Source organism: Phymastichus coffea, unplaced genomic scaffold, assembly GCF_024137745.1.
Source record: "Phymastichus coffea isolate CEN01 unplaced genomic scaffold, Cenicafe_Pcof_1.1 PCOF00004, whole genome shotgun sequence".
Taxonomy (NCBI): domain Eukaryota; kingdom Metazoa; phylum Arthropoda; class Insecta; order Hymenoptera; family Eulophidae; genus Phymastichus; species Phymastichus coffea.
The window spans coordinates 11,631,708-11,647,490 of NW_026706815.1; the positions used below are offsets into that span (position 1 = coordinate 11,631,708).

The 15,783-nt window shown below is 30.2% G+C and overlaps 1 protein-coding gene across 2 annotated transcripts in view; it reads left to right on the forward strand.

The window, feature by feature from the left end:
- The first annotated feature begins 6,678 nt into the window (after positions 1–6,678).
- LOC131666885 (venom serine protease 34-like) overlaps positions 6,679–15,783 on the forward strand; it is a 343,024-nt gene continuing 333,919 nt past the window's right edge. Inside the window, exons 1-2 of one of the 2 annotated variants that reach the window (XM_058939947.1) lie at positions 6,679–6,756; positions 7,434–7,654. In XM_058939947.1, coding sequence (XP_058795930.1) covers positions 6,702–6,756; positions 7,434–7,654 — 276 coding nt within the window. In that variant the 5' untranslated portion in view covers positions 6,679–6,701. Of the gene's footprint in view, positions 6,809–7,433; positions 7,655–15,783 lie in introns of both variants that reach the window. The other variant, XM_058939954.1, reaches the window with a different exon arrangement.

A 15,783-nucleotide genomic window follows, 5' to 3' on the forward strand; every position in this document is an offset into this window, starting at 1 on the left:
GATAATTCATGTCATACTCAAAAAAATAGCGGCGTAGAACAACAAATTAACAGTATAACTATTGAAAATAATAAGTCAATTAATAAAAATAGTAAAGTAAATAAGAATAAAAATAATAATAGTACAAAACCGATTTCATCAGATGTACCAAGTACTTCTTCGGGTAACGCTTAAACGTTGCTTCTCGAAAATCGGTAAAACGCAAAAGCTTAAATATTAAAATTAAATAACACTCTATTATCAAAAGAATTATTATTTACTATTTTTGAAGATCCTAGATGTGAAATTAACGATGAATTATTAAATAATGATAGTAATAATGGGGGCAGAGTTTATCCTGAAATACTTCTTTTATTAGACAATATTCCGGTAAAAGCTCTACTTTATTCGGGTAGTGAAATTTCCGCTATTTCAGAAGAATTTTATAATCAAAACTTAAATATTTTAAAAGATAAACCTACTCTTCCTATTAGTGGACATGTTATTAAAGTAGCTACAGGCCAAAAATCGGTGAGATTGAAAAAACAAATTCATTTAAATGTAAAATGGAGTAATCAATAATATTATCTTCATAATCGTCCCTAAATTAATAAAAGATTGTATTATCGGTTATGATACAATCAAAAATATAAAGCTCAAACTTGATACATATAATGAACAAATATATTTTGAAATTAATAATACTTTAGAAAACTTAAAATATAACGATACATTTATTGATGAAAGTATTATTCAAAGCTTAACTATTCAGTATGATACTGTCTCGGAATTTGGTAATGATCTGCCATCGTTCATTAATCTAATTCGTAATGAAATAGACGCAGGGATTGCAAAAGATGATTCTGTGAATCTAACTCGAGGAGAAATTAATGAGAAAATAGATGAAAGCTTTAGCCTAACCGATGCTCAAAAAAATGAGATAGCTTTGCTTGTGTACGAATTTAGAGATGTATTTCGTAAAAATCTTTGTTTACTAACTCATTAAGGCCCATGCCAAAACAGCATGAGATAGGGCTAAACTAACTATGCCATTCATAGTATAAATGAAAAAAAAGTACCCGTGTTTTTTCATTTGCCATTTGCAATTGGTTATAAAAAATTATTTAAATAAATTACCAAAAAAGTTAATATTTTTAAATACTGATTGCGGTAATCGATTCTACGGGAAAAAATATGACAAAAACGTATATAACGTTTTCTTGTCAAACTTCAAATTGTTTGTGTAAAACTGCAATAAACAATTGCAGGTCGGACAGGCTCACCTGTATACGCTAAATCCCAAGCAAAACTCCATGGCCTATACCGTAAGTGTAACTATGCCATTCATAGCATAAGTGAAAAAAAAAGTACCCGTGTTTTTTCTTTTGCCATTTGCAATTGTTTATAAAAAATTATTTAAACAAATTACCAAAAAAGTTAATATTTTTAAAAACTGATTGCGGCAATCGATTCTACGGGAAAAAATACGACAAATACGCATATAACGTTTTCTGGTCAGACTTAAATTTGACGCTAGGAAATGACTATAAAGTCTATCCATCCGAAAGTTTGATACCGGTGGTTATAAATATACTATAACCTAATGGTTGGGTGGATGATTTGAAAAAATTTTTATTTTATTATAAAGGTGTGAAAAACGTGTTAGAGATCACGTTTGAGTAGCGGGCTAACGGTTGGATCAAAATTTATAGATATCATCTACTTTTACTTCGAAGCATCTATCTAACTTACGAAGTACATTCTATATTATTTCATAATTTTCACCATTTTTTATTCTTGAAAAATGTCCAGGCGAAAAATATCAAGGCGTAGAATTGCCGATATAACAGATTTAGTTGAGGTTGATGATGTCCAGTTCGATTCTCTAGCTAATTCTCGATCTATCAACATAGCATTTATTCCCGGAGACCACGAAATCTCCGATGGAGATTCTGATGGAGATCTGGATGAAGATGTATCATCTCAATTTATTCCTACTGGTTCTTATAAACATGTCTTACAAAAGCATGTATACCAGTACTCAGAAATTACTAGAACCTAATCATGTTTTCGATTGGGAAGAAAAAGCTCTGACTCATGACACCACTGTAAATGATGACTGTCATTTCAACATTGAACCGATTTCTTCTTTGTTCTATAAAAATTCTTGAGACTTGTTTGAACTATATTTTTCTAATTCCATGAAAAATTATATCGTCGAAGCTACATCAGGAAATAAATAGCATAGATAGTTTGACGTTATAGGCCATGGATTTTGCTTGAGATTTGGCGTATACAGGTGAGCCTGTCCGGCCTGCAATTGTTTATTGCAGTTTTACACTAACAATTTGAAGTTTGACAAGAAAATGTTATGTACGTTTTTGTCATATTTTTTCCCGTAGAATCGATTGCCGCAATCAGTTTTTAAAAATATTAACTTTTTTGGTAATTTGTTTAAATAATTTTTTAGAAACAATTGCAAATGGCAAATGAAAAAACACGGGTACTTTTTTTATTCACTTATGCTATTAATGGCATAGTTAGTTTAGCCCTGTCTCATGCTGTTTTGGCATGGGCCTTAATGGGTTAAAAGTATATACTCATTAATTAATTGTAAAAGATAAAGCGCCTTATTTTTCAAAACGGTATCCTATACCGTTAAATTATCGAAAAAAATGTTCGAATTGCAATCAAAGAAATGCTAAAAGATGACGTTATTCGTTGATTAATTAGTAATTATATTAATCCAATTGTTATAAGTATAAAAAAAGACGGGTCAGTACGATTTTGTCTAGATGCTCGAAAATTAAACAAAAAATTAGTAAAAGATTATGTAGACCCACTACATATGAATTATATTTTTCAACATTGTTTCGGAGTAAAATTAAAATAAAATCTAGTTTTGATTTGACAAGTAGTTTTTGGCAAATTCCTCTCGAAGAAGAAAGTAAGAAATATACGGCATTTATTATCGAAGGTAACACCTACGAATTTAGTGTAGTATCTTTTGGTACATGCACTAGTACAGCAGCATTAGTAAGAGCTTTAAATTTATCAATTGGCGATTTAAGAAACCCATAAAAGGACATCGATCTTCAACGATTGAGGAGATAAAAACTGCATCGCTGAAAGAACTCAAGGCTATACCTCAAAATGATTATCAAAAGAGCTTCGATGACTGGAAAAAGCGTTGGCACAAGTGTATTATATTTAACGAGGATTACTTTGTAGGAAACAACATAAATATTGACCAATAAATAAATATTTTTTGAGAAAACCATAAAGTCACCTTACTTCTTAAACACCCCTCGTATATTTTCTTCCTTTCTATTTTTTCAAATTTCTGTAACAGGTAAGTCATTAAAATTATGTGTTGCTTTGGCTACCTCGCCTCTTGTGAGATGGATGTTGATCAAGATATCCTAGGCAATGTAGATGAAACAAGTACTAATGAAGAACATAAAATTTCAAATGAAATTTGAATTAATAAATATTATATAAATATAAAATAGTGAGCTACTACATAATATGTATCATGTAATACAAAATCAATCGATGATTTTGATAAAATAACACCAGTTAAACCTCCAACAGTAAAAAAATAAATCCTAATAATCATAAATTACTAACATTTATTTTGATTTTTACTCCGTTTAATGATGCTAACCAACTAAAAACATTAATTCCTGTTGGAATAGTAATAATTATAGTAGCTGAAGTAAAGTATGCTAAAGTAAAGTAAATATATTTATATATTTTATCAAATGAGGAAGGTTGTAATGATACTATTTAAAATAAACGTGAATCTGGAGAGTATCAAGATAGTTCATCGTCTGATGTAGAAATAAAACTACAAAAAAAATAAAACTATCAATGTGTCATTGTCTAACTTTATTGGTAAATCTATTGAAGTAATACAAAAAGGTACTGCTTTTGTTGAGGATTATTAATATTCTGATCGTCTTGAAAATGAGTCAAATGAAAAATTATTCCATATATCTATTAGTGAACATTCTTATTCTGATAATGAAGATATGAGTGACGCTGTTGAGTCCGAAATTGAAAGTTTTTAAAATGATGATGCTAAATTGAATAAGATGAAAAAGGGTGTTTTGTGAGTCAGGTCTCACTGTACAAGATATAATTCTAATGATCACCGCGTTTACTCTGTTTTTTTTTTGCAAGACAAAAATGTGACATGCCATTTTCACTGTCGTATTTGTTTCAAAGTAGTTTTGTATTTAAAGAAAACAAATGAAAAAAAAAACGATACAAAAAATACTCAATCTGCGATACGTGTAATAAAGTGCTCTTTCTCCGATTTGTAATATTTATTATATACATTATAGTTTCTTATAATTTGATCACAGTGCTGTAAATAATTTTGCGTACGAATATCGTAGAGAATTCGTACTGAAACCGTACGGATTTCTGTACGGAATCCGTACAGTACCGATACGTTTTTCGTATGTGTACCTTACGACTACCGGAGTTAACGTAACCAAATATTAAATATTATTTGATATCAAGTTCAAGTTTCATCATGAGCCTTGCGATTTATGATTCTTGCTAGGTCGAGTTAGGATGTATCCAAAGAAAAGAACAAGATCTTGCGAGTTAACAGCATCTGCAACTAGATAACATTTTTTATTATCTAAATCGAATTATCCGTCGTTTGGCAATTTGAATCTTGTACCAGGTAAACCATGATTGGTTTCAAATTGAGTTAGCTAACGTTTGCAAACATCAATATTCACAATATTAATGAGCTCGAAATCCAACTTGCGATAATAATATATTATTTCAGCTTTTCGTAGCTCTTAAATAATCAACTGAATTTCATTAAGATAATTTTTATTATCAGCTGATGTTTATGAAAGTAATAGTCTTAGACGTTTACAAGCTCATTCGGATCATTTCAATATATATAATCTGTGTAATTGTTCCGTATTGCAATTTTATATGATGGGACCAGAGAAACCCCTCTTCCCAGTTTCGGTGAATTTATTAATGGAGATATAATATTATGAAATTTTTTATTTGGTTGATAGCGTACTTCTTTCTCCGGTTTGTAATATTTATTATATACATTATAGTTTCTTATAATTTGATCATAGTGCTGTAAATCATTTTGCGTTATTGTAGAAGAATTTAGCTTTTTCTTGAATTATAATTCTACTAAACTATTACTTGACTCATACTTTTCATTGCCTATAATAATTTCATTGTTTTCAAACTTTATTGACTTATCACCAAACATAAGATAATTTTGAAGTTTTTCGTAAACCATAAGCTGTATCTAAGACGGTTGTCTGGTTTTTCTTCACCATTGACAAGTATTTATTAAGAGAATTAGTTTAAACAGTATAATATACATCATTATCACGTTTGTCCGTTGTAAGAATATTTGTTGTAGAGTTTAATCCAAAAAAATCTTTTTCTTCTCAATCATCCTTTTCTCGGTAATGTTTTTATTAACACATCTTTTTCATTACTCAAGATAATTCTTTCCTTTTTAGGTTCTATTAATTTATTATATTTCTTTAGTTTTCTGTGTTGAGATGTTTTTGTATCATCAGTCATTTTTTCAAGAGGATAATCAGTCTTAAATCTCTGATGATGTCTTCAGTTTCTAATCTGTCAGACATTAATATATTTAAATATGTTAAATTTAAGATATTTAAAAATAACATACTGATATTTAAAATCTTACTAATGTATACAATTATTTCACACCAAAAATGTTTAATTTTAAGAATTTTAAGATTTATTCCATAAAAAATGTTTGGTTAACTTTCACAAGTTTTGTTTATGTTATATTAGACGTATTATGAATGAAAACTTTTGTTTGAAAAAGAAATTCTATTTAAACATACATGTAAGTAAATACAAGAAAATATCTCTAACTACTTATGTTATTCGATGTTCGCTGCGTTTTCCGATATACAATAATTAATAATACATACTAATCGTAGTGCACAAGCTTTGGGCGCATATCGATTGTCAGTTTTGTATTTTTTTACTCCGAAATTGGAACTCAAATTCGATATTATATCAAAATAAAATATTAGAACTTTTACAAAAATGTATTCAAGAGAATCTTTCCGTAGTGGATTAAAAAAATTTACCGCATTACACACTTTTTTTAAGGAAACATTTGTTATCATTTATTGATAAGACGCTCGTACGCGTTCGAAGAAGGTGTAATTATGATAATGTCAACAGAAAATAATAAAGGCAGTTTTAAACGTATCGGTTGACGCTGTTTTGAAGAAGAATTGAATTTATTGGTTCTGAAAAATGTATATTTAATTACCAGGATTTATCACATATTTGAGACTCCATATCACATATCTTAGTCAATATGTTCAGCAAAATTTTTCAATATTTGTATTTATCTTAGGTTAGAAATGTCATAATTCTGTAGTAATAAGTCAATTTCATTTTAAATATGTACATTCTCAATGTCTTATGCAGTTGAGTTTTTATAATTACTTTCTGTTATTGAAAAAAAATTAACTTCCATTCTTTCAGTTTTCATACTTATATAATTAAAAAAATGGAAAACTAAATCTTCATACAATTTTTTTATTTATCAATAAAGTGTAGTGCTTTTCTTAACTTTCTGTTATTTTTCAAAGTCATTCAGTTTAAGAGCTCTTATCTGAACGTTTGTTACAATCATTATCAATAATTTGTACAAAGTTAAAGTCGCTTGTTGTATGGTAGTTGTAAAATTGAAAATTCAGTCTATCGTGATAGCGTTGAAAATTAAGGGTAAATTTTTTTATAAAGTAATTTTCAATTTTCTAGTATTTTAAAATGATCTGTGAGTATTTTATTTTATTATAAAAATCGATCACTATATGATTAATTTATTTTATATAATATAAAATGTAAAATGTTCCATTCTATCTTCTCCGTTTTTGTATTTGTTATATTAAGTATAACTATATCACATTTTGTTAATTTACGGATATATGGCAATTTTAAAGAATATATGGTGTAATTATTCATGAACAGCTCAGCCTCATGTTATAATATTTATTTTGCGTTGTCATAAATTTATTCCAAATCATCCAAAACACCGTATCTGTAATAGACATACCACAATAAGATTTTATTCATTTTCAACTCTTTATTTTAAGAACGCACAGTTACTATTTGACTTTAAAAACATTTGAAGCAAAAGACATTTTGGAGCTGCCAATATGGTTGACTGTAAGCAGCTTTTTAATTTCGTAGAAAATTTTAGTAAACAATTTATATTCCTACATTTATATTAAATGTTTATTAGTTTTGTTTTACAAATACTGTATACGTAATACTGAGAAAATAATTTTTTAACTGTCCCACTAGTAAATTACTGACCTTCATCCCATTTTTAATTATTATTTAATTTACGATAATAATGCTTTTATTTACTTCAATCAAATTATCATTTAATTTCACAGATTTATGGTGTTTACTCAGTTTTACAGTTTTGGTTACCCTTAGAATATCAAACGCAGTTGATAATAACTGTGATTTTGTTCAGATATTAGAAGCAGGAAGGATTTATTACATTACAAATCCTAATTATCCGCAAAAGTATTCTGCTTCAAGATCTTGCAGATGGCATGCAATAAGCGATACACGCGTTAAGATTACCTGTAACGAATTCAACCTACCAGCTGTAAGTGTATGAACATTCTTTTTCCAATTTAATAGATTCAAGCTGTAAAACCAGTAAAATTATATGAACTGGTGCTATGAACAATATTATTGGCAAAATAATTTACTATTTTACAATACAGATGGAGATTTATTTTCACAAAAAATCTGGTTAATCTGTATAGAATTGAAAATCTGCATGCGAGTGAACCGATATTTCTGTTTTTTAACGTAATAATATAATTATCTTTGATTACTAATAGTTTTGCAAAGTTTAAAAAATGGAATATTTTATAAATTAATACGTGCATATCCAGTCATTCATTGTATCATTTTAGTAACTTTAAAATTTTAACATAGCATCTCGACAGTGAATCATAATAATATGAACGAACTTTTAAGTGATATTTTTATAATATTCTATCTTTCAAAATATAAGCACGTGGTGATAGGGAAAATCTTGAATCTTTTATCAGGGATATTGATAAAAGACACATTACACCATATTACATATAATATGGTGTACATTACATGATTAATTGTGGAAGAAACTAGAAGGATGAAAAATCGACTTATTTTCCTTAGAGAGCAATGTTTTTCAGATAGAAAGAAAAAAAGGCAATATTCTTTGTAATGCTCTTTGTCAGTTATGGATCTGCTGATCGTTTAAGCACTTTCTTATCTTAAAAATATGATGCGTCGTTGACATTCAATGTTGTGATCAGTTGATACAATATAAAGTGCAAAATTTTGAATTATCATGTACTCTGAAATATTATACATTTGAAGGCGTTATATATTTAAATATATTTCAGATGTATTTAGATATATTTTGAAGTATTATATATTTAGAACCGTAAGATTTATATTGCAGAAATAAATTTTCAGTTTATGAATAATTGATATGGGTATTATGTCTGTGATATTTCCTGGTTTTCGACACCCGATGGTTGCTCAGCGAGCTTTATGACCTAGTCGGGCTTGATACGGTTGTTGAGAATTGTGCACTAAGTATGACCACTCATACTTTACTTGTCGAGAGGGATTGGTGGAAAGTTTGGTTTGGAGTAAGGAAAGAGGGGTCTTCGATTTTATTTAATGGTAGGGTTGACTTATTACTCGAAAGGTTTACAACATTTAATCACGACTAGTATTAATGAGAAAGACTGGGCTGTCCGGACTTACAAACACAAACTTAATTTCTGGGCAGCGTGAAGAAACCTTTTTCGCGTGTCGATCTAAATTGTCTCGCGGCCCCCGAGTGACTCCTTGATCACACTTAATGCAATAGATATTAATTTCTTCTTACAATTTCAATAGATGATCTATTCAATTATCTTTTATTTAATAAATTTTAATAAATTTTAATATGTTTGACAAGAATTAATTATTCAACTGCATTTAATTTAATAACTTTGAATATAATCCAACATATACGATGAAATAAACTATCTAATCACATCAGATATGAATTCTAATATGTTTCAAATTTCTTGTAGTTGATAAACATAACGCAATAGATTTTAAGGAGGTTACTACCCAAAATTCATTTTCATAAGATTTTGATGAAATTCACACCAAATATTTATTATGGTGCAACACATTATTGGTTGAAGTTTGGTGAGGCCTACCGTCATGGTTTACGAGATATGAAGCCTCAAAGATTTAGAATTTAACACGTGTCATACAAGGTGTGTTCAAAAAGTAAGGTGACTTTGTATTTTTAAGAAAAAATATTTATTTATTTATCAATATTTATGTTGTCCCCTTTAAAGTAACACCCCTCAGATACAATACACTTATGCCAACGGTTTTTCCAATCCTCAAAGCACTTCTCATAAGCACTTCAATCGAAGAAACAGTGAGCAAAACTTTGACATTTGATCGAACTTGGCGTGATTTTTTGGGTCTTGGCTCATCTGGGCTCTTCCATTGGGACGATTGGACTTTGGTTTCGATATCATAACCATATACCCATGATTCGTCACCAGTTATGACCCTTTTGAGTAAATCTGGGTCGTCGTTGACGTCATTCAACAGTTTTTTAGTGACGCTCATGCGACGGTTCTTTTGGTCAAAATTTAGCAATTTCGGAACAAACTTCGCTGACATACGTCTCATGCCCAAAACGTTAGAAAAAATTTCATGGCACGAGCCAAGCGATATACCAACATCCTCAGCAACTTCTCTGATAGTGATTCGACGATTTTCCAGAACAATTTTCTTCACTGCTTGAACGTTTTCATCAGTTGTTGACGTGCTTGGGCGTCCAGCGCGAGGCTCGTCATTGGCATCTTCCCGGCCATCTTGGAAGAGTTTGTACCACTTGTAAACATTGTTTTTACTCAGAACAGTTTCACCGTATGCCACCGTCAACATTTCAAGTGTTTCGGAGCACTTTATTTTATTTTTTACACAAAATTTGATGCAAATCCTTTGATCCATATTTTTCGATAGCAAGAAATCGCCGAGCACGCAAAACACTTATAACCTTTACGCCTCTCACAACCAAACAAAAAATGCTATACACTTGAAACTTGGTACAGATGTTCGGGAAGAGTGTACCAACATAACAAAATAAAAAAATCGATAATCGAAAGTACGTTGCCCGTGAAATTTGAAGTCACCTTACTTTTTGAACACACCTCGTAGATTAACTGAATTATATATTGCCGGTTATTGCGTATGTTGAGCTCTAAAAAAATGTATATATTGTCATATTGTTGATCGTCAAATATGTAACAGCTGTCTGAGTATTTGCATCATCAGAAAAAGATCCCAAAAAGGTAATCGTTTCTCTAGTTATCGCATTCACTTTAACACTTGAAACAATTGTTCGTGCGTACTTGAGCCCCCCGTAGCGAGCGATGTTAAAGCATTCATCCATTGATACTTTTTTAATGTAGTTCTTAACTTCGCAATTGAGATCTTTATTGTAACGTCATATTTTGCAAAGTCAAGTCGTTCTTTTCTGAAAAATTTGACATGATTTTACAAAGATTGTTTCGTATTCTATTTATTATAGGAGCTTGATATAGATAGGAGTATGAATGGGTTTAACTTCTTGTAGGTCGCAAAATTCAATATTAACGAGGGAGATGGTCGTGACGTTTAGTCGACTTTTACCCCAACGATAGGCGGTGAGGCACTGATGAGTGAGGTGAGTGAAACGATATTGCGTAACGTTTTAATAGGTATGAAAATTGCACGCAAAATTTTTTTCTATTAATAACAAAATAAAAATATAAAAAACAATTTTATTTTATGAGCTCTATAGTCATTCGTTTCGCATTTGCTAACTACACTTCCAGAGTCACTCGTGTTGTGATTTGTACTATTAATTGAATTATTATTGTTACTACGAAGGTAGGTCGATAAGTCCTTAGAAAATCCAAGAGATGGCGATCAAAGCATCCCAACTTATGTTGCATCAGCAAGCGTCACTATTAAATAGAGTACTGCCAAAGTTTCAGCCAGATCCATCGAGTGGTGGCCGCTGAGGCCCTCTTGACGTGTATCCACTGTAATTCGGACGACTTTCTGCGTCAATTCATAACTGTAGACGAAACGTAGATACACCACTACACTCCTGAGACGAAAGAATAGTCAAAACAGTGGATTGTGAAAGGTCAACTAGATCCAAAGAAAGCAAAGACAGTGAAATCGGCCAGTTAAGTTATGGCCACTGATTTTTGGGATACACATGGAATTATCTTCGTCGACTATTTAGAAAAAGGATAAACAATCATCGGAGAGTATTATGTGTCGTTGTTGGACCGGTTAAGTGAGAAAATAAAGGAAAACCGTTCTCATTTAAATAAAAAAAATTCTGTTTCATCAAGACAATGCACGAGTGATTATTTGCTTAGTTTCAATGGCTAAAATTAAGGAATTGAAGTTCGAATTAGTATACTACCAACCGTATTCATGAGATATGGCTAGTGACTTTTTTTATTCCCAAGCCTAAAAAAGTGGTTTGCCGGACAACAATTCATCTCGAGCGAGGTGGTCATAACACAAACAAATAACTATTTTGAGGAACTTCCAAATTAATTTTTTTCTGATAGCTTAAAAAAACTTGAAGGGCGCCTGGATGAGTGTATCAAGCTAGACGGAGATTATGTTAAAAAATAAAAATATATACCCAGAAAAAATTGTTCTTCTATCTTTTTTTAAGAACTTATTGACCCACCCTCGTAATAGACGTAATCAAATCGTTTGACTCCATCTAGCTAATCTCGCTACAATATAAGCGAGTCAATTTAACCCGTTAAGCCCTAATCTGACTATTTACGATCAAGACTGTCTGATATAACGTTATTATTATTAGATTTAATCTTGGTGAAAATAAGAGAAAAAGCAAAATGGATCTTGAATGGTTGAGCTGACAAGTAGCAGACCTAAAGACAAGAATGAGAACACTGCCACTGATCACTTAATTATTTCACTGGAAAAGTCTTTGGAAAATCCACTTGGAAAAGTCTCAGGAAATATTACTGGAAACTATATCGCCTTGATAGCGGATCCTAGTAGTCACAAGCGATTTCACCGGAAAATCCTTAGGAAAAGTCTCTGGAAAGTCCTCTGAAAAAGCCACTGGAAATGCCTCTGAAAACTCTCTTAGTTTGGCAGCAGGCACCGGTAATGGACGGTGAACTTCTATCTCTGATAGAAGATAGACCACTGGAGAAGCCTTTGGGAAGGCCTCTGAGAAAACCACTGAAAATGCCTCTGAAAACTATCTTAGTTTGGCACCAGGCACTGGTAGTTGTACTTCTATCCCTGATAGAAGGCTGGAAGTTTGAGTGAGATCCAAAGCTGGTTGATCGGATCGAAATAATGACTTGAGTGAGCCGGTGCACTGATTTTTATACCCTTGTTCATAAGCGCTCTCTCTCATTACTGTATGTCATTTTTTAAAAGAAGGGGCAAAATGATCCACAAGAAGTCGCTCTCTGGGTAGTTATGAGATCAGTTCTGGGTGAATTTGTGACGTCATAGAAGATTTGATTCCAGTTGCTAATTGTAATCCAAAATATAAAACAATTATCATCAACAATCATGTTGTGAGTTAACAAAAAGCAAGATTTGACCTGTCTTAACCCTTTTCCTCTCAAATAACACAAATTTTTTCTTAAATTTCATCCTCATATCTTTTAATGAAAAAATCGTATGAAAAATTTATCAAGCATCACATCTTGTAGATTTTGACCTCCTCTTTCGAATGCCGTTGACAAAATTTACCTAAATTGTAAGCCGGAAACGTTATAGGCCGGTTTTCCGGAAAATTCACAAATTTTTCGCGTTTTTTTTCTAAAAAAAGTATATTTTGAAATGGAAAAAGTTTGCACACACCATTGAAAATACTGTTATCGGTGTTATAGACGTCTTTTCTTTCAAATGCCGTTGGATTTTTTCCGAAATTTAAAATGGCGAACACAAAATGGCGTTCGAAAGAAAAAATTTTTTTTTTAAACTTGACGAATTTTTTCCTCCAAAACTATCAAGTTTAGTGAAAAATTTCTAAGAACAAAAATATCTTAAAATTAGTCAAGAAATACTCTCAAATTTTTTCAGATTTTTTTACAGCGAATTTGGAAATTTCGATTTTCCGATTTTCCACGAATTCGAAAATTAACTTAGAAAATTTTGAAAAAAATTGAAAGTACTTCTTGGTAAATTTTAAGACTCTTTTGTTATTATGAATTTTTTTATTGAGTCAATAGTTTTTGAGTAAAAAATTAATCAATTTTATACCTAGTATAAATTACATAAAAAAGAACTAAATGTAAACCAACGTTTTTTTTATCACGTCTTTTTGCCGACAAAACGTTTTTATCGTTGCCCGACCCTTACCACGTGGAGGTAAACGTGATATAAAGAGTCTTTTTTATTTTTTTTATTTTTTTTACATTTTAAAAATTTTTTAAATTTTGTTTGTATAGTTTTTTAATTTTTATAATTTTTTAATATAATTTGAACAGTAATAAAACTCTTTATAAAAGTTATTGTTTTCATTCAGCATGAGAGTCATTCTAACAAGTTTGACAAATGTATTGATTGCATTGATTGTAATACCAAAAACTTCGTTTACCACAATCGGATGAGCACTTTTTATATACGGTACTTTTGAGATAGACGTGATTTTTTAATTTAGTTTGTGATAGATAATTTAGTGCAATGTTTATTACAAAATCTTTGACAGTCGATTTTTCAGTCCCTTCTGGAGGCACAGCATTAAACAATATAATCGCATTAGTAATAGATGATTCAATAATTCTTATAAATACTGAAAAAGTCCACTTCTTACTTTTCATGGATGGTGATGCTTTGCTACAATATTGGTCATGTATATCGACACCACCCATAAACTTATTATAGGTCGTAAATGCAAGAGGCATTTTAATTTCAACTTTTTTTTTCATTTCTTTGGAATATCTTTTAACCCGTTAACGTCCACAGGACACATTTTTTAAGTTTGAGTTTGAATTGTTACCTCGCAATGAATTCGAACTCAAATAACTTAAAACTAACCGTACCCTATGTTTTCGAGGGTGCTCTTTCGAATGGTGATGATCAGAAGTCGAAAAAAAGATTTCTAACCTCTAAAAAATCAAAATTAAAAAAAAAAAACGTGATTTTGAAAAAAAAAATTTTTTTTAAACTGATTTTCTGGAGCCTATACATTTTTGTATCGGTCTAAAACCGGTTAGAAAGGTGTCTTCGATATCTGAACTAAATGTTAGGATGATGACATTTATTTGAATAATTTTTCATCTAAGCAAAATGGCGGCCGAAATAAAAAAATTTTGTTCTAAACTTGATAAATTTTTTTCTCAGAAAGTATAGGTGTTAGCAAAAAATTTATAAGAATAAAAATATCTTACAATCGGCTAAGAAATACTCTTAAATTTTTTCAAAACCTTTTGAAACAATTTTTGATTTTTTAAAAATTCAAAAAAATGAAATTTCAAAAAAGTTGAAAAAACATTTTGAAAAAATTCAAGAGCATTCCCTGATTAATTTTAAGATATTTTTGTTCTAATAAATTTTTAGTTAAATTGCATAGTTTTGAAGAAAAAATGTGTGAAATTGTAAAAAAGCACTTCTTATTTGTATAGTTGGATACAATTTAATCTTCATGCATTTCAAATCAGTTTTTTAAATTATTATTTTGATAATTAACTCTCAACGTATTGTCAGCTTCACATAATATTATATTACTTTCAGAAAATATATAAAAGAATCTTTGTATAAAATGTAAAAATATGTTATCTTTACACTAAGTAGTTTGATGATTACTAAAGCTCTAAAAATTTTTTTTATTTCTTCATTGAGTTCGGAAACAATTTTTAGTTGTTTAGATAACTTAAATAATAATTTTTTATTGCATTATTACATATTCTTATAAGAAAATAGTAGAATTATTTTATTGTGAAGTCGGAAAAATGCCACCCAAAAAACGATCAAAAAATTCTGATCAACAATATGATATTGAAACCGAAAAAAATGACGAGAATTTTGATGTCATTATGATTCTCAGTTTAGACGATTCTCAAGATTCTGAGTCTGATTCAAATTCAGAAAATGAAAATGATCACATTGATGTATGCTCATTCCTTGAAAATGTTATACCTACTACTTTATACAATCAAGTTCTTGATAGCTACTCGGAAAATCAAAAGAAATTAGAACCAAACCATGTTTATGAGTGGTTGGATGGCGAAAAAGTTTATGGGGAAAAGTTAACAAGTGAAGTTTTTCTTTCAGAATCTGATCGTAAAAAGATCCTCGATTATTCTCTGACTGATTTGTTTGAATTATTTTTTTCTGATGAATTAAAGGCATTTGTAGTAGAAGCAACAGTATGCAATGGTGGTGATCTTACTTTACAAGACTTGAACACATTTTTAGGAATTATTATTTTATCGATCTTTAATTCAAGAAAAAGTCAGAGAGATTACTGGTCAAATAATCCTTTTCTAGTCTGCGAATTAGTAAAATTAGCCATGAGTCATCAAAAATTTGAAAAAATAAAATCAGAAATAAAGCTATCAAAAAATGAAGACAAAAATGCAAATGATAGAGCTTGGCGTATACGTGTTCCTTTAGATATTTTTCGAAAAAACTGCCAACAATTTGCGATTTTTT